This window comes from Anas platyrhynchos, chromosome 13, assembly GCF_047663525.1.
Source record: "Anas platyrhynchos isolate ZD024472 breed Pekin duck chromosome 13, IASCAAS_PekinDuck_T2T, whole genome shotgun sequence".
Taxonomy (NCBI): domain Eukaryota; kingdom Metazoa; phylum Chordata; class Aves; order Anseriformes; family Anatidae; genus Anas; species Anas platyrhynchos.
The window spans coordinates 21,194,142-21,217,933 of NC_092599.1; the positions used below are offsets into that span (position 1 = coordinate 21,194,142).

Below are 23,792 nucleotides of genomic sequence, written 5' to 3' on the forward strand. Positions count from 1 at the left end.
GAAAATGTAAAACCTTTGAAGGATGGTGCCATTTTATTATGAAGATGTTTGGAATATATATGTAATTCTTCAGTGTGCTCTGCTATTTCTTAATTCCAATCTGATATCTTATCTGAAACATATACTATTTTCTTTTTTTTTTTTTTTTCATTTTCACAAGAGCTAGCTTCTTTTCTTTCTGTCAACTTTATAAAATTCTTTAGAAAGAGAGATCTAGGATGATACTAGGATGATAGTTTTCATCTATATTTTATGGCTTTTCTCCATAGCAACATTTACATTTCCTGTGACTGGAATACTTTGCATGCAGTGCAGAGTCTATCTTGACTGAAATGCTGTAGTTATTGCAGAATATGTCATAGCTCAGTAAAACAATTACATGCACAAAGAAAGATTTGGTGTTGAAGTCCTTGAAAAATCAAATGCATTTCCCTTACAGATGTTGGCCCAGTAAACTGCATGTTGTTATCACTCTCAATATTTATACTGAAATCTTAATTTCAGAAACATCCCAGTGGGAGGTTGCATTTTGCCTTTCTGTATGCACATAATTACCTCTGGTGCCTCTAGTACTTACACGGGTCTAAGAAGAGGAGAATTAATGCATGGGTTGTACCAGAAATTTTGTCAAAATTGTAACATATAAATGATGTATCTCATACCAACTAAGTGTATTTTAAAGCAGAAAATCTACATTTTCTGCTAAAAAATTGAGAGTTTGAACATTCTTTCTATACTCCCCCAGGTTTTTGCCATTTTGGGAAAGGTGTGAAAGGAAGCCTGTTTAGCAATGTATGACATGTTTTCTACTTCTGTTCAAGAGAATAAACTGTTATCTACCCCTATATTTAATTACATTGCGTGATGCCTGTGATGGTTTTACTGTGATACAACCGCTCTCAGTGCCATAAAGAAGTAGCCTACATTATAGAGTATCTGGCACATATATACATTGTCTCCTCTTTTTTATCTGTTTTTCTGAAGAGCTTCGCTGATGTCTTCCTTTTTGCTGTGATGCTAATTATAGGACCCACATGCTTGCCACAGTATTTCAGATCTTTTACTGGAAGTGTATTTCCAAAAAATTGCATACATTTAATTCTAAATACAGTCAGTATGCGAAATGCGAAATGAATGCTGCTGTCAAACCACCAGAAAGTTAGCTATGCAAAGACATTAAAGATGGTGCAGCCCTGAAACTACTTACAGAAATGGCTGAACTATCAGAGCTGTATTCATAAAAGTTGATTTCTTACTGTATGTAATATTGTAACTTTTGTACTCCATTTCAATTGTTTTGTATTGTATCTGATTGTGGAACAGTGAAGTCAGTATGGATGTTACCACTTTTCTGAGACTGGTGACATATTGAAATGCCTGGCAGAAGAATAGGATTTTGGGAATGTCAGTGAATGTAAAATAAGAGTTGTTGCTTTATTTATGAATACTTTAAACGAAACGCATTGCCAGAGTTGGAATAACTTTTTGACAAGTACAATTTCATGCAGTCCTTAGAAAAATAGAAAACGGAGCATTAATTTCATAGTGATTTGTATGTTATTTTTCTGTCTCTGTCTCTAGTAGTAGAATTATTTATTTATTTTGTATAATCAGAAATTAGTGTAATTTAGTCTTTCAGGAGACATTACTTTTTAATTCTTCAAACAATTGAAAGGTTGAATTCTGATCCAACAGAACAACAACTTTATATTTTCCTGTAAGGCTTCTAGACTTGGTTACTTGGAGATTTAGGACATGCAACTACATAATGATTTGAATATGTTGCTGAAACAGCCATAGAATATTTTAGAAACGTATGGTCATTTTGTTTGGGAATTACCATGAAAATCATGACCCTTGGTATTTATGTAGATCCAAACTATTCCTTCCACTAGAAATCAGGTACTATATTTAAATACTTTGAAGTGTTCAAGTGAATTCCCTTATGCAGGAATTGAGTAAAAGAGTGTTTACTCTTCTATCGGAAAATATATCAAAATTTAAAATGTCCATAGTATTTAAACTGAGAACAACTTATAGACCCTGAGAATGGTTAGGTATGCAATAATGCAAATGAATAAAGATGTATTTGAAACATAGGCACATTTCAAGAAAAAGAATATACTGAAACTTTGAAAGAAAGCTATAAATATCATGTCATATAATCATAACTTTCTTATTGGAATGTTTGTAGGATGTTACAGCTGTCAGATATTACAGCTCCATTAGAAAAATAAATTGCTTAATTAAAAGTGCAGTCAAAAAGTGCAGTCAAATATTAATCCCTATTATTCTTGCTAAAGGTGTTCATATTGCGGTATAATGTCATACTATAGTGTTAGTATAGTATAAGCCTGAGTATAAGTCAGAGAATGTTGAAACTTCAAATACCTAAGTCATATTTCATTTTTCATACAAATAACATTGAATGAAAATATTTCAAGCAGCTGAATCAAAAGAAAATCTACCTGAGTGTTTTTAAATGTTACCTTAAAATACTGATAAACTTTTTGGAATCAATCCAAAGACTGTTATATTTTGTAATTTTAAATGTCATGATTGTTCCCTATTCCTGAAGAGTAAATATTTTCAGGAATATGTTTTATGTTATATTTAGAAATTTAAAATCCTTCTGCAAAATTGAAGTCTAATTATTCTTAAGGTATTACGGAAACACCAGTCCGAGACAAGAGGGTCATCTCTGATTGCTCTTCTTGATGGGGATGTTGTATTGTATTCAGTAGCGTTTACACAATCTCTTGCTTTCATTCTTACTCTGATTCACCAGTGCTGTCTTGTCATTTGGGTTTGGGTGTTTTTGTTGTGACTGCAAGCATCATAAATGAAAGGTTTCTATTTTCTGTTACTGAAGTGTTAGCAGAGATCTAGTCAGTGCTAGTCTTCAGAAGGGCTCTCTCAGGCTGGCATGCTGTTGGACAGAAGGGTTAGAAGTTCATTAATTACAACTCAGATGTTATTCTCCTTTCCGTATACTACAAGATCTGGGAACTTAGGATATGTCTTCCACAGACTTCCTTCTGCACCTCAGACACAGCCATTTTAAGAAAACTAGTAAACTTGGAGCGAGTCAAACAGATATATGCCCTATCACATATCTTCTTTTAGAGATGATCACCAGAGGGAGGAAGAGACAGTAACGGAAAAACAAAAAGAAACATTGGCTACTTTGTTGTGGTTGCACCTGAATAAAGTCACCAAAATGTCGCAGTTTTCTATAGGTGCACATAGAATAGAAAGCTCTGCAGTGTTTTTTAAGGGTCAGGAGAAGATCATACAGTTTACTGCAAAACTGCCTCTTGGCAGTGTATAAAGCAAACCCCAGGAATCAGAGGTACCTGCTGGGTTTTTCACAGAGACATGCAATTTTTAGACTATGCAATAAAGGGTCAGACCAGAAGACTATTACTGTTATTGTTAGGAAAATTATTTGTTTCCTATGGCCTCCCAGAAAGGATAATGTCAGACAAACTTCTATCATTTATTTCAAAGGAATTTGCACCAATTATTAACTGAATTGCTGGCATACAGATTCTGTAACAGCCAAGTTTCAAATCAACAGAATGAAGATTTATCTGGCTGCAACAAAGACAGGTTTTTTTGCAGGAAAAGACTGTGAACTTGGATTTTGAAGCTTAGGTGAAAAGTGACAAGAGTACCAGCCCAGGAAAAATCCTATTGGAATGTAAATCTTATCTGCTGCCCCTGTTATTCTTAATTAAGGCTTTGACTACACATCTTTCAGAGCAAGGAAATACTCCTAATGTTATAAACTGCTATAAAAGGGATTGAGATACTTAATTCAGCAACAAGTAACAAATAATATGGGACTCGGATTTGCAAACTCTTCTTAATGCACTCTTGAAAATAATCCCAGTAAAGGTGTAGAAGTAGTTTATTAAATGAAAGCATGGAGCACCTGATTTGGCTGGTAATTATCAATAGGAAATCTTTACTTGCATTCCATGTGACTGTAACTCCTTCACATGGCAAAAACAGAATCATAGAATCACAGACTTGTCTAGGTTGGAAGAGACCTCAAGATCATCGAGTCCAACCTCTGACCTAACACTATCAAGTCCTCCACCAAACCATATCACTAAACTATAAATCTAAATGTCTTTTAAAGACCTCCAGGGATGGTGACTCCACCACTTCCCTGGGCAGCCTGTTCCAATGTCTAACAACCCTTTCGGTAAAGAATTTCTTCCTAAGATCCAACCTAAAACTCCCCTGGCGCAACATTTGACCATTCCCCCTCGTCCTGTCACCAGGCCCGTGGGAGAACACACCAACCCCCACCTCGCTACAGCCTCCTTTAAGGTACTTATATGTATAAAGATCAATAAGGTTGCCCCTGAGCCTCCTTTTCTCCAGGCTGAACAAACCCAGCTCCCTCAGCCGCTCCTCATAGGACTTGTTCTCCAGGCCCCTCACCAGCTTCGTCGCCCTTCTCTGGACTCGCTCTAGCACCTCCATGTCCTTCTTGTAGAGAGGGGCCCGAAACTGAACACAGTACTCGAGGTGCGGCCTCACCAGAGCCGAGTACAGGGGGACAATCACTTCCCTAGACCTGCTGGCCACACTGCTTTTATGCAAGCCAGAATGCTGTTGGCCTTCTTGGCCACCTGAGCACACTGCTGGCTCATATTCAGCCGACTATCAACCATCACTCCCAGGTCCTTCTCTGCCTGACAGCTTTCCAACCACTCATCTCCCAGCCTGTAGCTCTGCTTGGGGTTATTGCGCCCCAGGTGCAGGACCCGGCACTTGGCCTTGTTGAACTTCATGCAGTTGACCTCAGCCCATCGGTGCAGCCTATCCAGATCCTCCTGCAGAGCCTTCCTACCCTCGAGCAGATCGACACACGCACCTAGCTTGGTGTCATCTGCCAACTTACTGAGGGTGCACTCAATGCCCTCATCCAGATCATCGATGAAGTTATTAAAGAGGACCGGCCCCAGCACCGAGCCCTGGGGAACAGCACTAGTATCCGTCCTCCAACTGGATTTGACTCCATTCACCACGACTCTTTGGGCCTGGCTATCCAGCCAGCTTTTAACTCAACAAAGCGTGCTCCAGTCCAAGCCATGAGCAGCCAGTTTCTTGAGGAGAATGCTGTGGGAGACGGTGTCAAAAGCCTTGCTGAAGTCAAGGTAGACCACATCCACAGCCTTTCCCAGTTTCCAACCACCCAGTTTCCAACCACCACATCTCCCACGAGTCCTTCTCTGTTTGTGAACAGCAGGTCTAGCGGGGCACCTCCCCTGGTAGGCTCACTAACCAGCTGCATCAGGAAGCTATCTTCCATGCTCTCCAGAATCCTCCTAGACTGCTTTCTCTGGGCTGTGTTGTGTTTCCAGGATATACCTGGGAAGTTGTAGTCCCCCACAAGAACAAGCACTGACGATTTTGCAACTTTTGTCAGCTGCCTGTAGAACTCCTTATCAGTCTCCTCATCCTGGTTCGGTGGTCTATAGCAGACCCCCGCCAGGATGCTTCCCTTGTTGTTTTTCCCGCTGATCCTAACCCATAGGGACTCAACCTTATCATTCCCAGCCTCAAGTTCCACGACACCAAAACTCTCTCTGATATATAGAGGCACACCACCACCCCTTCCATGCTGCCTGTCCCTTCTGAAACTGACCAAGCCGTAATAGCAGAAGAGATGTGCTTAAACAGGAGTAAATTCAAGTTCTGAAAATAATTAGTGAAAGTTGCATCAACAGTACTAATAATTTTGTAAGGATTCAGCTACAAATTTGAAGTCCCAACAGAGCACTGTGTATGTGCATACATTCATGGTTGCTTTTTTTGATCATTTTTTTGAGGTTCCATCCCTCTCCCCTCCCCAGCCTGGAAGTAAGAATTTCTACAATGATTCTAATATTGCCTTGGTTGCCTTGGTTACCTTTACTATACTTCAAGCACTATTTTGTAGACTATGACATACAAATTAGCTGATTATTAAACCACCTGAGTTTGCTATGCATAGCGGCTTGGGCAAAGTTCTTTGAAATTTGTTTGGAAGGTGGAAATTTGGATATGATTCTTTACTGCACCTGCCTTTATGTAGGTAACAATGAAAGAATGCCCAAGATTTTTTACATGTGTTGTACAAGAAGGTGGTATTTAAAAACAAAAAGGCACAAAAGGCAATGTTAGAGAGAAAAACAGTTTCAGTACTGCAACAGAACATTCAAAAATTGATATTTCAACTTTCCTTTTTTTGTTCTGAATGAAAAAATAAAAAGATCTGACTTCTCAAAATTGTTGACCAAGTCAAAGACTAATAAGTAGAAAAATGTTCAGAAAAGTGTTGAGCTGCTTTAAGTAGTGCTCTAAGCATCTACATACAGTTTAGCTAATGTATTTAAAGTTCATCGGATATCTGCAATTTCTGCAGCAACCCTTTTATGTCTTTCTTTATTAACTGTTATTTAAAAAAGTCTTTCAAGAAACACATATAGGTCACACTTCAGTGTAATCATCACTCATATCTCACTATTGATGCATTCAGGTTTTAGGATAAAGGGAATTTATATGCAGCAATTCTCCCTGCCCCCAATTTTGTTATGCTTTATATTGTGAAAACAGAGAAAAATTGTGACAGGTTGCTTTCAGGATTCATGAATTAAGCATCACAGGTGACTATTCTCATTCATGACATACTAATGTGGGCATTAGTTTGTAGCAGAGTACTATGAGGAAGTTGTTTTTTTCTGTCTGTTTTAATTCTGAGCAATGATAGAAGGCCTTTCAGAAGATCACTAGAGATCTTGAAGATCTTTTGGCATTTGGTATTAACTCATGTGCCTGTTTCTGTGTTGATTATGCCTGTAGAGAAGCAATTTGTATTGCAAATTTCTTGAGAAGGTGGATTTACTACAAGGCTAAATTGTTGTGTGTGGTAAATTTCTCTCAGAGCTTGAAAGTAAGAGGAGAAGAATTTGGAAAAGAGTGAAGACTTTATTGTGCTGATAATAGTTTATTTTTCTGAGTTCCTCTCCATAACCTTAAATGCGTTTTCTTTTTCCTAAAGTAGAAACAGAACTCATTTTTCAACTCTGATAAATAAGGTGTTTGGTATGTAATAGAGTCTATTGCCTGCTCTCCAGGCCTTTTAATGTGAGTTGGTACTGTAAATACTTTGCTTACAACAAGGTATGAACACCTAAGAACATGTGTGATACAATTATGTATTTATGCATGAACACCATGTATTGGCATGTATGCGCATATAATCATACTTGTGTTTACACTACAGACATGTTCTTCTATGCATATTGTATATTATGCATCTATGACAGAATGTTTGCATGAAGTCAGTAACTTTCTATTACTTACCGTTTTGTTTTTCTTTCCTGTGTCAAAGAATACAACCTTCTACTTTAATATGACAAACCTCTCCTAATGTCCATTTCATTATTAGTAACTATAGGTTTAGATGTTTACAAACCAAGAATGGTTGGTCTTAAAACTGAAACTACATTTATGTTGTATTATATTTGTGTACAGGAAGATGGGACTACTTCACAGTTCAAATGTGATACCATATCTGAAAACAGTCCTTACCTTAGCGCTATGGTATTTAACAAATTGCAGCATGCTTTTGTGATGTGAATATAATATATTTAGCTCAAATAATGAGCTACATTAATATAAGCCCTCAGTAAGTTGAATCAATTGACACTGTAAACTTAGTTTCTGTAGTTTCTTTAATACTTTGTTATTGTTGTTGTTGTTGTTGTTTTTATTGTGTTTGTGATTTTTATGAATACAACAACTGAAATAGCTCTTCAAATTTATTTAATTTGTAATGATTGCTTGTTCTGTTTTGTTGTTTTCCAGCTCCCTCAGGCTCAAAAGGTAAAATATTTTACTCAAATCTTAGTTACTCAAAGTAGCCTACAGTCCTTCACGCTTCTATGGTGTTGTGAGTATGGTACAGTGGTGATCAGTTAAACAGTTTCACTGTATTGGGGATCTGTAGTTGAAACAGAAAGAAAAGTAGCTGACATAAAGACAATGATGTGGCTAGCTAAGGTACATGCTGAGAGCAGCTCTTCAAACATATGAGCTATCTGAACATGATAGGCATATAGTGGCCTACAGCTTGAAAACAGCAGAGAAGCTACTTTATCAACATTTTGAAATAATAATAAGAAAAAAGAAATTCAGCCCGTTACTCTGTGAAACATCTCTGGATCATTTTATCTCTTACAGAGACTGCAGAACCCACAGTGTAGCTGGTGCCCTTTTACTGCTTCCCACTGTATCTATCAAAACACTGAATACATCCAACATTTGACCTTTTTAATAGGTTGTACACAATTTTCATATAATTTTCATGTATTTTTTTTCATATAATTCTCTTTAAACAACTTTTAAACATCACTGTGGTATGTTACCAGAGTCACCACTATACATGAAAGCACAATAATTGTGGCAAACTCCAAGAATCACTTGATGCTTGTTGCATCATTCCTGTGTATTTTACAAATATAATTAACGTTTCCAGAAAACAGAAAATCTAGGTGCTGGTTTGTGGTTTGAAGTATTGAAATGAAAAATTTAATCAAATGTATTGGGGGATAGCAATACTCACTTATCCAAGTCATTCTTGTGGTAGGTAAAATACTTTTAATAGGGAATGTCATGGCAATTAAGAAATTAAAAGTCACTGTTAGTAACAGTCTTTGAATGATTATAAAATTTGAGTTTTTAATGAAAGCTCTAGATCAAGCGATCTTTTGCAGAACAGTTAGGGCATCCATGGACCTCAAAACTTTAAGATTGTTAATTAATGTATTCTGTGTTATAATTTAAAAAGCAAGAAATATGAGCACAGGAGCTTGTATTTTTATAATGCTATGTATGAAATTTCTTTACTTATGGATCTCAGAAAAACCTGTTTTAAATCTTCAGGTAACACGATAGTCTGTGACACTGGGCTATGTCCATAGTTTGTTCTTGTGTGTTGCAGAGCCTAGGAAATGTGACATTTTGGTAACAAAAATTGTTGTTTTTTTTTTCTGGAAATAGACGGATTTAAAAAAAATCTTCTGTTTACAGCTTTCTGAGCAAGTAGAAGGACTAAAAGAGTGGCTAACTTTGATTTATTAATGTTAACCTACTTGTTTAAGAGTGTATGGCCAAATGCTTCTCCTAACAATTTACAGAAAGAAGTAGGGTGAGGCAAAAATATGCTGGTGGGGAAAGATATAACCTATCAGGCTGTTTTCCAGTGTCTTGTGATGCTGTATTTTAGATTTTGAGGTCTACAATTCTGAGCTATTAAATTGTGTAGTGGTACAAATTAGTCAAGTTCTAGATTAGAGAAAAAACAAAAACAAAACAGCGATAGTTTTCATGGAAAACCATAAATGCCAGTTTTCAGTACCCCTTGAACAAACGAATGCAATACCAGAGCCATGTATTTTGTGTGTGTGTGCATAATGTCTAGTTAATTGTACCCTACTTTCATGTAGAAAAAGAGGAGCGGGTAGGAAGGAATGAATGGGATGGGCAGGGAGGATAAACACAAGTAGTCCGTGAGGACTTTTGGTAACTTTATGCAAGAGTAAGCCTTTTCATGAACATAACCTGTTAGCTTCATAAAAAGTTGTAGGCTTTGGGTAGGATATGATGTTTGTTATTTCTTATTGACAGGCTTTCCCTGTTCCTAATGGGCTGACGATCTTTATGAGATATTTTACATGTGATTATCAAAACTTTGCCATTCTAGTTTTCTCCCTGACCCCAGATCCATGTTATTTGAATCTCTGTGCTTTGAATGTTTTTTTATTTGAATCTCTTGGATTCCCTTGCAGAGCCTCTCAGTGGCTTTGTGCTAATAATGTTTTGGCTCAAAACCTCTCTCTAAAAAAGACTGAGGGGGTACCCTCAGTCACCTCCCTGCTCTTCTATCAACTAACCCTAAACAGATGCTTCATAGCAGTATTCTTCTCATACCCCTGTTAGAGGTCATTGTGACACCATTCAAGCCTTTCAGTTGACTTGAGTGCATCTAGAATTAAGGCCACTTCCAGCTATTGGGGCTTGCTGTTCAGTCTTAGACTGGCCAACAGATTGCCACAACTCTGCATAAAGCAATGAAAAATCTACTTGTCATTTAACAGGAGATACAATGTGAAATGTCAGACACAAACAGGGCTTTCTAGGTGGCAAGGGTTTTCTCCCATTTCATGCTACACACACAAAAAAAAGAGTTTAATATCCTGGCATTCTTCTAGCAGGCCAGAATGTAGCAAGCAACTCCCAAACCAGAGAATCTCTCGCTATCTGCAAGGTGAAGGAAAGCTGATGTATAATGCCTTTATGAATGACTTAGTCACTGGTGTACATGTTTTGCCATATGGTGTCTGAACTTGTACTGTATTTTTGTTGGAATCTATGCATCATATTGCAAATGTTTTTTTCTATAAACATTTCAAACAGTCATGTCTCTCTAAACACATTCCCTTTAAACTTCTAGTGATCTGAAAGAAAAAATGTGGCATTCCAAGTTTACCTTTACTATTTTATATCCATTATAAATACTTGGTCATCTTAATGAAATTTTATGCCATCTGTGCAAAACATTTTGGGTACAGTCTTCTCAGTGTCTAGTCAATGTTCTATGGTAATTAGCTGTTGATCTTGAAGACCTGTAGGTTCTAGTTTGTCTGTGGCGGTAAATTGTTGAAAATTCGGAGTAGGTGTGTAGGTGAAATGAAGTATAAGGACTGTAAGTTGGATGCCTGTTGAACCATGATATTTGTCTTAAAAAGATTTTTGTGATATTCCCTATACTTAAAATAGGTAATGCCACAAAACAACAAAAAGTCCCCCCCCTCAGAAAACAAACAAACAAACAAAACCCTATAATTTCAAGTGAAAAGATGCTGATTAAATATGTTTATGCAGCTTTCAGAAGAAAATGTCCAGGAAGAGCTAATGTAGCTAAAAGAGTGCTACTATCCAGACAAATTAAATAACATAATGCAAATTTCATGTCATGTAATCTATGCTGCTTTTCTGCATCTTTCTAGGTAGCCATCCCATATAATTGTGAAAATGAAAATAATAATAAACTAATAACTCAAATTTACCAATATTCTGACACTTTCAGTTTGGTTTCCAAAACGGCCGTTATCTTTGAAACACTTTTGTAAAGCAGTTTTTGTATTCTTGGATGAGCAAAAGCTATTCCTTTTTAATAGCTTGAAAAGGTGTTTTGTTTCCTTGTTGGAAAGCTTTACTTGCTTTCTTGAACAAACACAGCAGGATTCAAAAACTGTTGTCCTTCTTCTGCTGTGATGTTTTGTTCTACTTAGCTTGTGTGAAGAGGTAGAAGTGAATAAATTAGGCACACCAAACAGAAGCAGATATTTGGGTTTAGGAACATAAAGTTTTTAAATGAGTCTCTAATGAATAGAATCATCTTTCTTCCATATAGAAATGTTTTGATGATATTTGTTGCCCAAAAGTTCCTGACAGCTTTCTTCTTTCTTTCTGTTTTATCCCTTAACTTCTGTAAGTAGTGCTTTGCCCTCCTTTTATCTTGACGCTATCATCTTTCAGACATTTGGGAGCATCATTTATCATTCCCTGCATCATTTACTTTCCTGTACTTTGAAGTGTTGAATCAACTGTCACTGGGAATAGAAAATAGAAAATTTGCAAAGATGCTGTTTCACTGAAGTGCATTACTAGTAATTTTAGCATTTTTATAAAGTTATAGGAGTTAAATTGAATCTAATGAAGTACAAAATAATAACGTAGCAAACATTTTGACCCTGATTTATCATTCTTTTGTCTCTGTTGCCTACTGAGATGTTATCTTTCAGTTCTATAATGTATAAGTTGAGCAGCCCATTCAAAAAGCTGCATTAAAATTTTCACTTACATGAAAATAATCTTAATTTCCAAAAAATTCTCTCACACTCCTCAACAGGCAAACTGATGTTTAGTAGCATTTTTGAGTCAGCAATTTGCCAACTTTACCTAAGTAAATATTTTAAACTGTTATTTTTGGTGTTTCATTCCTATATGTCTGAACACAGAAATATCCCAGGAAATTAATACACTCACACAGGCTCCTATATTGTTCCAGGCCATAATTTAAATCTAAGCTAAAATAATAGCTATTCCTTACTCTTGTAGTCTATATAAAACAATTAAGCGGTCAAATTCCAGTTCTCTGATGCTTCCAGCCTGCCTCATGACTTTATACTCAGCACAGAAAAGTACAGTAGTCCCAGGAGAAGATGACACCAGGTGAAACAAGCCTACACGAGTGGGGAAGGGAGGAGGGATGGGTTGGGAAGGTGACAGGGTTATTCAAGAAAATGAAGAAAAAACAAAGCCTCAGCATGAACCTCATACTTCATGTACATTCCTATGGAACTGCTGTCTCCTCTGGGTTAAGTGTCAGCATTGTGGCAGTCACTTTGAACACAAGCATCTTGTCAGAGGGTTTGCAGTATTCCTATGTCCCACAGTTTCACCCCACTTTAAGTCCCTTTGAATGTAGCAATGTTTTTTCCACTACTTTTCAGCTGTATGGGCAATGCCAGCAGATCTTCACTTTGACCTGTCTCCTTACTCAGTTTCCTTAATCCTATTTCCTTTCAGACCCACAGCCCAAAGCTTCTGTTGTCAGCATAGCTGCACAACCCTCCCCAAACATTTGTTCAAGTGCCTCTGTTAATCCTCACCATACCTCCTAACCTCGCTTCCTTTTTTTTTATTTTTTTATTTTTTTTATTTTACTCAGAATTTTAGCTCCAAACTTAACCTCTGTCACGTAGATATAACAGCCTACAGAATTTTTCTGCCTTTCAGTCTCTAGGTAACTTAATTAAATTCCATGGAAATCAAAGCTCCTGTTGAGGGATGATGAAAATCAAGTAGGAACCATGTAGATCCAGGGAGAGTAGAATTCAAAGGAGTATTATTGGGGTGGAGTAAGTTCTTCCCTTTATTCTAAACATTCAAGAGTCATTAGTCTCGGAATGCATTTTGCCTTTTTCTTGAGATTTTTAGAGGTTTGTTATTGTTTGCTAGGCATGTTATCAAGCCGAATGTCCAGGGCCACTGCTCCATGGCCCTTGTATGGCTTCCTGCCTGAAAACCTTCTCATTATGTCTTTGTAATGGATCAGCTTGCTGGGGCAAATGACTATTGTCTGTTTCATCCATAATTTCAGACTGTAGACGATAACTTAAAAAAATCCTGTGTGTTTTCCTCAGGGGGTCTAGTTTTAGTTGTTCTTTCCAATGTCATCCAATGTAGCCTAGCAATTCTGAGACCAAATACACTACTGTAAGTTGAGGAATCTGCAAGAACTCCCTCCCCCTCCCCCCTTTTCTTTTTCAAATACTAGATGAGTATGTTGAAATACGAATAATCCATAGCACAATTCATCCAAACTTCAGATGAAATAAATGCATTTTTACTGTACCATTGTAATTCCATGATTCAGAAAAACATAGGAATAATAACAGTTAAACTGCTTGTATTTATATGAGAATATATTTCCAGACTTAAAGAAATAAAAAACATCTGAGTTTTGGAGCTGTACAGGTCCTCCAAGCATTTTATTATTTTGAGTATGATCTGGATCTAGTTTTCCATAAACATATGCAGGCATATTCATGAGTCCACACCTATGTTTAGTATTTCATTGATTCTAATTCACATGAAATCTTACTGTACTAATTTGAAGTTTATATAGGCATATTATCTAGTGAAGCATTGTCAAATCACTGGCATTTCATAGCTCTTCAAGACTAAGGTTGCATTAATTCTTTCTTGTGATTCCTCCACTTAATAGATGGTATTTACAGCATTTAAGTAGAATGTAGTTCTGCTTAAATGTTCCCAGATCACCTGATAGAGGAGGCCTACTGGCTTTATTTATGTGGTAAAACAGATGAGACTATCTTCTGCTAAGGGCAAAAAGGAAAGAAAAAGAATCCTGAGTGGAAGCTAAGCTCAGACAGAGATTAAATTGAGGTTTGTTATGTTGGTTTTGGTTTATTAATAAGTCCTAGATGGAATGATGCTATTGTGAGTTGGTATTCTCAAGAGAAGATGAAATAATGTATTCAAATGTAGAACTAAATCAGAAAATAATAATCAGCTGAAAGGTAGAAAATGGAAGATTTTTGAAATGGCTGGTTGAACAACAGCTGTTGCAATAGCAAAACTTAATTGTGCCCTGGCAGTACTAAAGAGAGATGCTCAGTGCATAGGATGGAGTCCTTTTCTCTGTTACCTCCCTGAGGATACATTTGAATATGTGAAACCACCTTGCTGAGAGAAAACTCTGACAGTAGACATGTGGTCTGTCTGGCTTCATAAGTTGCCAGATGTACCGTGCTTTGCCATGAGAAGGGCTGCAGTGAGCCCTCTCCCACCAAGTGATTGCTTTCACATTACTGTGGATATCATCTTATTCCAGATGAAAACACTGGAGTATATGACAGAAGCCAGTCAAGTCTCATACATTGCTGGGGACTCCCAGACAGATGCACTGGTCCTATCCTGTCAGAGGAAACAGCCAGACCAATATTGGTCAATAGATCTAGTCTGACTGTTAGAAGATGTATAAGCACAGACTGATTGTATTTGTTAATGAAGGAAGATGCCTTCACATGTGAACTGGCATAGGCAGTCCGTGTCCCCTCATAAAGGTATCTTCCCAATTTGTCGTGGGAAATGTTGATTACTGCTCTCTCATCAGCTGCAGTCCTTAATGAAAAAGAATCACCCAGAGAATGACCTAGTTGCATTTGGGGCAGAAGAAACTGAACTGAACTGAACTTAAAGTTGTTTCTTTTGTTTTCTAAATGGTGACCACTGTGTTTTATGGGGAAGCATATTTCTTCATATTATGTTCCATGCTTGCAAAAGAAAACATTCCGATTTTCTGAGGGATAAACAGTTTCCTGAAGAAAATGCCCATGGAATTCCTGTGATAAGGTAAACTTGAGGGGTTGTTTTGAAATGTGTAAGTTTCATGTAAACATACTAGTTTGGCCTTTGGAAAAAGCAGAAACTTGTAGCTATTCCACAGGAAATAAATACCTAACAGTGTAAGGGGAAGTTGAAAGGATAAGCACTTAGTGCTGTACTGCACATACTCAGAATTCTGTACTTAGCATGAAGATGATTCCACTCTTCAAGTGGAGACTTGCTAATGTCAGAGGTCTAGGATAGTTAGTGTTTTCATAAATATATATCTAAATAAATATAGGAAAGTATATGTAAATATAAATAATTCTGTAAATATAAATAAATAACACAGGTATGTTCCCATTTGCCATTCTTAAGAAATTATTCTACTTATTCTCTAAGTGAGTCTAATACCTGTAATACAGTTTAAAAAACAAAAGTTATTTATTACATGTTTTTCCCATTATTATTTTTCTGCCCAAAATTTGTGGATCCTTACATTTTCCTCCTTGTTTCATTTGGCTAATCATGAGTTCAGTGCTGACTGAAGCATCTGACAATGCTACGTCTCAAATTTTTTATTTTATTTTATTTTTTTCTGTGCTGGTTCTCTTCTGTATTCTTTAATTCAAAACCAAGAATTTGAAGAAACTAGAATTTACACCCACTTCTGAAAACAGCAAATATATTCTTTGCAAATTTAAAGGAACCTTGACAGGCTTGCCTAGGTAATTATATTTAAATAGAACTAAATTCTAAGTTAGTGCACAGACGCTATAATTGGCTTAAAACTATTAAACTATTTTTCAGTGATAACTTTATGGCAATATTTTTCCAACATTCCTAAAAAAGATGACAGCATTTAATAGCTTTCTAATATTTTCAGGAATATTAGGAAAGGAATATTAAAGGAAATTAGATTCCCAAGTCTGACTATCATAACTAACATAATATTGTGTGAGTATGATTTTGTCAAACCTTACTCTGTTTCCTATGAACCTTGCCATCCCCCAGAATATGTGGGGGTTAGTAAAGATGAACGCAGTAAGCTTAGCATGTAGCTTTAAACCATTCTGAATCTCAGAGGGAGGAATAATTATGCTAAATAAAGCATGTCTTTATAAAAATGGCTGTAACTGTTAGTAGGTTTCTCCTAAGAGACCAGAGGAACAAAATTGGATAAGGTATAGCCTGTTTAGAGTTTGAGATTAAATTTGTGTTCCTTAAGGTTTCAGTCATTCCCAAGAGCCCTCCACTGTATGTGTAAACACCCATCTGGTGATGTTACTGCATTATATTGAGATTAGTATCATTCTGCATATTTTTCAGCAACACTAAAAAAACACAACCCTGTTATGTATAAATGAGTTATTTGCTAAATGCTTAGAAGCATGCATATTGTGCGTACGGAAGAAAAAGAAAGTCGTGTTTCAAGAGGTTTCCTGTAAGAAATGTTTTTTTCTTCAGTATTTTTTTCTTCAGTATTTTCTTTCTTACATGCCTATATAATTATTTTTTGAGCCTATGACTGTGATGTCCGGTAGATAAAATTGGGAATCATAAGGATTACCTACATATTCTTTTTTGGAGAATAATAAAAGAGTAACCAGAGAATTTATTACTCTTACTATTTATTGCACAATAATATGGACTTCTGAAATAACTACAGTCATTCAGAAACTTTGTTTATATCTTATGGTTTTCTAAATTTGGTATTTAACATTTTTCTTTAAACATTAGTTTCTATTAAGTATTTGCTGGTGATACAGATAATAATAATCTAGCTAGTACTGAAATATCAGTGATGCATGCTCATTCTGAATGTAAGGAATATAAGATTATTTTTTTTAGTGATTAGAGAATCCTTCTGGTTTTATTTATTTATTTATTTATTTTCTCAAAATTATTACATTTTTCAAATACTTGTATAAGCTATCAGAAAGTTTTGTTATATGTAAGAAATTGTCAGACTTAAAAAGTGACAATGCAGAATTCCTAGATCATGGCTTCATTCACTGATTCTAGCATAAATTGTCTAAGCAGAAATACCCAGTGGCTACCATTCTACTATTTCAAAGTATTTATACCAAAATGTCATTGCCCAGGGAATAAATTTGTCTTCCTCCCCAGGATAGCTCCTCAAAATCTAATAATTTTTGTGAAGCAAATACTGGAGCATAAGTTGGTAACTTGGTGAAATATCCCAAATACATGTAATCTATCACCCAGTTATTTGCTGATTTCACTTAAGGAAGTGGCCAACATCCTGCTCATCTACCAATCTCCTTCCTCTCCTACCTCAAAAAAAAAAAAAAAAAAAAAAAAAAGGCATAAACAGCCTACCAAAAAAATAAGACTCTATTTCTACAAAAATTAGGTTGACATTAGCCAACCCTTACAGACACTTGCAGATATCATACTTATGGGGCAATCATTCTCTGCATGCTTTCATAGTTACTTTTGAGAGTTAATGATCTATTCTCTTTGAATTTTCCAGGAACTCCAGACTGTTCTTTTTCCCACTTTAAAGAATTTCAAATACCATAAACTTTACTGACAAGTCCCTTGGCTGGAATCCTATCTGATAAATTGTTTATAGTAATCTCTTGAGAATGAGTGGGCCCGTTGTAAAATAATACCATAATGATACATGACAAATATATAATGTCAGAGATGAACAACCCTGGGCAATCATATAAAATCTCTAAATGCTCCAAGATGTCACCCCATAATCAGCAGAATGCTTTTTCACTTCCTGGTGTACATGTGTTCAGGACTATTGCACATCGTATCGCAGAAGGCTCCTCTCCATACAAATCACGTCAGTGTGCTTGAATATATGACTCTGGCCAAAGAGAGTAAATTCTTAACCTAGTTCAGCTGCTTTTGGTGCAACCCCTGGACTCTCAATGTTTTGTTGGGTTGTTTTTCTGTGTGCTTGTTTTTTAATAACTTACTATTGTTTAACAGATCAAGGATCATAGGGAGACTAGAAATGTCTATACTTATTAAAATGAAAGCTAAACAAATTATAATAAAAAGGTAAAAAAAAAGTATGGTCCTGAGCTTGTTCCACCTCATGTTCCTATTGATTCCTTATCAGATACAAACCTTCTTGATCCTAAAACCCATTTGTGTTTGTCTGATGTCTGCAAACATTCCTCCCCACCATGAGACAGTGCCATGCTTCTGGAAACATAATTGTTTGAGAAACTGAAACCCTCCTCTGGTTTCAGAGACTGGGGGCTGCTGTAATGTTCTAGATTTTACTTGTCTCTTTTATTAATGTGAAACATACTTCAGAAATATCTTGGTCATAACGTATGGTTTTCGTGTTTTGAAAATTTGGACAGTTGATAGCTGTTGCTTCATTAAAAAATAACATAAAATTGTTAGAAAAAAAAAATCAAAGTTACACCAATTCTCAAAAATGAAAGTCTTATAAATGCTGCTTGAGTACAGATGATGTGATTCTGATGGAGGAGCAGTAAGAGAATATCACTGTTGCAATTGGGCTTGCCCCTCACCTACAAAGTTCCTCAATAAGATTGTCTCTCTTGCCTTGTGCATTTGGCTAAACACAGATGCAACTTAGAACTAAATTATGCTTATGAATCTCCAGTTGGATATGGATATGGCATAGATATGGCAGGATATGACATAGTTTTAAATGCAGGATAAGCCTCTACAATGTTATATCTTCCCAAACTATAGGGGCAGAAAGTATTTAACGCTAAATCTGAGCTTCCTGTGTGAGTTACCTTTCATATGTAGAGATGAGGATCTACAAGTACACAGAGCTGTGCTTGTCCTTCCTTGAGCATCACAGCTAACCATTGCCTTAGGGCAAGGATATGATCTGGCCAGAGGGCATGAAGACAGAATAGTCTGAGCAATGTCACTCTCTTGTAGCCAGTGATAAGCATTCTGCCTGTTTCTCTTGAACGGAACCAAGGTCAGGAGATCTGTTTCCTCCCTAAATTGAAGAAATACATTGAAACCTGATGTGTACCATCAACTAATGCTTCATGCCACCACTTAGTCCAGCAAACTGAAACTGGACGGAGCACAAATGCTCCTGGGATCCTCACTGGCTGTCATCCTTTCTGCTGCCATGTTAGCTGATGAGATCTGTCTGGACCAGAAGGAAAGTGCATGCAACTCATGACCTCTTGCTGGGAGAAAACAACCTGAGGCAATTTTTGCAGAGCTGACACTGGGAAAGATGTGGAACAGAGCTCCAGCTGCTTTGCTACTGCACATGCTGCTTCGACAATCCACATTTCAGCCCCTTCGTATCCCTCATGGGAAAATCCAATAAGAATGAAGATGAGACATCTTTCCTGATCATAGAGCTGATGGGGTGGACAGAGCTGGTATCAATGAGATGAGGCATGGTGGGGCTGGACTGACTGCAATTCTAAATACATAAATATCATTTAGATAAATTGCCTTATGTCATTTAAAATGAAGAAAATGTAATTGAAAAATTCAATCACATGTAATTATTCCTTAGTTCTTAGAGATAATATTTCTTTTTCAAATATAGCTTGCTGATGATCAGGGATTGGTGTTGATGACGACTGTCGCCATGCCGGTATTTAGTAAGCAAAATGAAACTGTAAGTACTCGGATTGTTTCTGTCATGTGATAATAGAGTGACTGCATGGAAGTTGATTTGGGGGACCTAACAAGGTTTTACCCGGCTCTAATAAACTGTATTATTTTCTTCTTCTTCTGTCTGCAATTATTATCCCTTTGTTAGTATTAACATGTGCACAAGTAATCACAAATACTTATAGACAAGAAACTGTAATAAAATAATGAAACCATATGTCTAAGAGAAAATCTCAGATGATGCTGGGTCTTAGTGTCTTTTCTTCCACATTATCTTCTTACAGCAAATAATCTATATCTTTTTTCTTTTTTTGCACTGTTATGCTTCTATTGTGTAGATCCAGAATTTAATTACTCATGTGTCTATGTTATCTATATATGTTTACTTTTTTAGTTTGATATGTTATTTAAGAAAATTATATGTACTTTCCCCTTAATGCTTAATATTGTTCTTTTATCTACCAACTGACAGGATAAATTGGGAGTGAAGGGAATAACACATTTTTAACATTTTTTTTTCTTGTTTTTTTTTTTTGTTTAGAAACTATTTTGCATGAAGAAATTTTCTGTTGAGGGACTGAAAAACCATTGAAAATTTGCATGCCTTTTTTATTTGAACTGCAGATGAAGTAGAAAGGAGCACTATTATTGATTAAATGACTGTTTGATCAGATTACCCGCACCAGTCTCTGCTGTTCCCATGTTTCAGATAATCTGTTCAGTATCTGTTCGCTTCTGCAGAGTAGCTGCAATGTGAAATTAGTGGTGGTAATGTTCATTATTAGCATGGTTCTAAGTGCATGTTTTATTGTTCTTTTCAGAGATCCAAAGGGATTCTCCTGGGAGTAGTTGGCACAGATGTCCCAGTTAAAGAGCTTTTAAAAACTATTCCAAAATACAAGGTAATTCACAAATGATGATATGTCCTTTATGCACAGTATAATATGTGATATATAATTTATTTAGCATGTTAACTTACTGCAAATTTAGTAACATGTGGAGGATAGAGAGAAACTCTATATTTTTTCATAGCTGTGTATTGTCTGGTGGCTAAATATCATTGGTCCTGAGGTAAAGTTTTTAGTACCAAAATTAATGTATGGCATCATCTTCATTTTTTGTAGATCACAGTGTACACTAGAAGGTAATATATATCAAGTGTCATCTTTAATAAAATCTATGAAGCAATTCAGCCACACAGTATAATCAGAATACCACACAAAATAACAAGGAAACCATTCAAAAATCATGCGTTTAGGAATCCTGCCTGTGTGTAGCACTTCCTGTCCCAAATTAGTCTCCATGAATTAAAGCAAGCAGCACATTTCAGGAACCTGAGCAGCTTCCTGTCCAACCAGACTAGCAGTTCCATCTCTCCTATGCAGTCCTTTTTAGATATTTTTCCAAAGACAACTCTACTATAATTTTATTAAAAAAAAAATATATGATAAAAGTTTGCAAAACTTCCTGCGTTTCATCCATTGTGAAACATTTGTAACCTGGTAAAAGTCAGTTTCAAGCAGATGCCCCTAAGGAAGAACAGTGCTGTAGTAACTGCAGGTACAATTGACAAAACCCTGTCTCTTCATGGATAATTGGAAAAGGCCAAGTCATAGAGATGTTATTTAGAAGGCATTTGTGAGATTTGGACATATTCTGAATACAAGAACATAGAGTGTGAGGTCTGAATAACAGGTATTGGAGCAGATTTATTCAGAGTGATTCAGAAAAGAAGATAGGCAAGGAGATTATAATTTCTGGTTTTGTCATATGATATTATAAAGACAGTTTTCTGAGGAAGTAATATGTGATCCTCTTTCTGAATATGAGACTATTTGAAGGAACATATTGCAGAATGTAATGCAAGAGAAGATTATTACAAGAGGCACCAATATCATGCAATACAGTTAGGTTAGTGAAATTGTTTGAGTTAAAACTTCCAGTCTCACATACCATAAACATTTCTGAACAATAAAAAGACCATGTAATTTCAAGAGCAATAATCACCCCTGGGACCCATTCCTGCAGAGGCAGCATGTGAAATAAAATTCACACAGGGATATAAAATGATTGGTTGGAAATAGAATTCTGCTGACCTGGAATTCTCTCGGCTTGGATGAGATGTATTTTATGCTGAGGAAGATGAATAATAATAATGAGCTATTTTCAGCAGTAATTATCCAGACTAAACTTCCCGAGATGTCAGTGGGAGTTTGTCCGGAATAAGGTAGGGCTGGATTTAGTTTTCATCTGGCATTTTTACAGCAGTTACAAAAAGGTTTTCATTTCTGAATCAGTCTGTCATTTAGAAAGGGAGTTTACAATTTTTTTTGTGAGGGAGTTTACAATTTTTTACAATTGCAATACTGCTGTAAGCAGTACTCTCTCTCAAACCAAAGCATTTTATGTGCAAAGAGTGTACAGTTTCACAGATTACACAACACACAATAAAATGCTACCCCTGGAGTCCTGGTTTGCTTCAAACAGGCAAATATTTTTTTTCTTATGAAGTATGCCACCCACATTTGTTTTCTTACCTGACTTCCAATGCTTGGACATTATTCTGCAGTTATCAACACAGACAGTTATACTCAAGATCTGATATTTAGCCAACAGCTAGCTTGCTTGTCATACTATAATAGGTAAAATATGTCCACTGTTAATATTTTGGTTCTCCTTCCTTTATGAAGAAATGCCAAGAACATATCACCTTCTATTAATTGCACTGAAGTTTATTGCTTTAGGAAAACTGCTAATTTACAAAACAATCTTCTATATAACAGATACAGTTGACCATATACAATCATTCACAGAAAGACATGGTATGAATCTACCTGGCATGTTTTCTTCATGACCTTTCCATAATGTCCTACTCTGTTGTATATTCCCAGAAGATTATGGAAGCCCACAGAATTGCTGTCCTACTTTGCTTAGAAAAGCTTCTGACTTGTCAACCTTCCTCACATTGCTTTACGATGGACAAAGTCTTGAGGACCCACTTCATCAAAGCATTTAAGAATCAACTGAAGTGTAAAAATTAAAAATAATTTTTAAAAAGTGCTTATAATTAAACCGCTTCATTAATCACATTGCTGAATAAGGATAGTTTATTCAGCCAGATCATTGATAGGGAAGAATTATGTTTTCAAAAGTTTATTTCTTAGTAGGAGAAATGTGAACCAAATACCAAAGCAAGATATGTCCGAGTTCTGCATGGGTCATTGCTTCTGAAGCAAAAATAACTGAGTGAGAAAGCATAGCAAGGTGTATGTTCTTGGCATGGTAGAAGTCAGTCACACACTGAAGCTGCAGAAAGGTTCCATATTACCATCATGTTTATGCTAAGGGATGTTCAAATGACATGAATGATTTGAAGGTACATTTATTGCAGGCAGTGGGTACAACCCAATGTGTAATAGGCATATTGTTAAAAGAGTAGTATTGTTATTTAAATAAGTCCAGTGCTAAATTTGATTACATATTCGGTTAGGCATCATAAAGCATTTCATTGCTCTCAAATGATCTCCCATAGTTCCACTCGTTACAAATATGTGAATTACATGATTTTTTTAGTAGAAGTATGCCTTCTTCTGTGTCTCTAAATGAACTTGAATTAACAGAAAAGTAAAATGGCTGTAAGTCTGTTAGATGTAAATATCACAGAATTTCTAGGTTGGAAGAGACCTCCAAGATCATCGAGTCCAACCTCTGACCTAACACTAACTAGTCGTCCACTAAACCATATCCCTAAGCTCTACATCTAAATGTCTTTTAAAGACTTCCAGGGATGGTGACTCCACCACTTCCCTGGGCAGCCTGTTCCAATGCCTAACAACAGTGAAGAAGTTCTTCCTAAGATCCAACCTAAAACTCCCCTGACACAACTTAAACCCATTCCCCCTCATCCTGTCACCAGGCACGTGGGAGAACAGACCAACCCCCACCTCTCTACAGCCTCCTTTAAGGTATCTGTAGAGAGCAATAAGGTCGCCCCTGAGCCTCCTTTTCTCCGGGCTGAACAAGCCCAGCTCCCTCAGCCACTCCTCGTAGGACTTGTTCTCCAGACCCCTCACCAGCTTCGTCGCCCTTCTCTGGACTCGCTCTAGCACCTTGATGTCCTTCTTGTATTGAGGGGCCCAAAACTGAACACAGTACTCGAGGTGCGGCCTCACCAGAGCCAATTACAGGGGGAC

General features: G+C 36.5%; 1 protein-coding gene across 15 annotated transcripts in view; it reads left to right on the forward strand.

Moving 5' to 3' along the window:
* The window catches only part of CACNA2D3 (calcium voltage-gated channel auxiliary subunit alpha2delta 3), a 459,196-nt gene that overhangs the window by 316,570 nt on the left and 118,834 nt on the right, over nucleotides 1-23,792 (forward strand). For 14 of the 15 annotated variants that reach the window (XR_011812447.1, XR_002401918.4, XR_005269052.2 and 11 more), the window contains 3 exons: nucleotides 7,870-7,887; nucleotides 19,532-19,603; nucleotides 20,421-20,501. Coding sequence is in view for 12 of the 15 variants with exons in the window: in XM_038185882.2 (XP_038041810.1) it covers nucleotides 7,870-7,887; nucleotides 19,532-19,603; nucleotides 20,421-20,501 (171 nt within the window). In the remaining 3 variants the exon portion in view is untranslated. The remainder of the gene's footprint in view (nucleotides 1-7,869; nucleotides 7,888-19,531; nucleotides 19,604-20,420; nucleotides 20,502-23,792) is intronic. The other variant, XM_072044266.1, reaches the window with a different exon arrangement.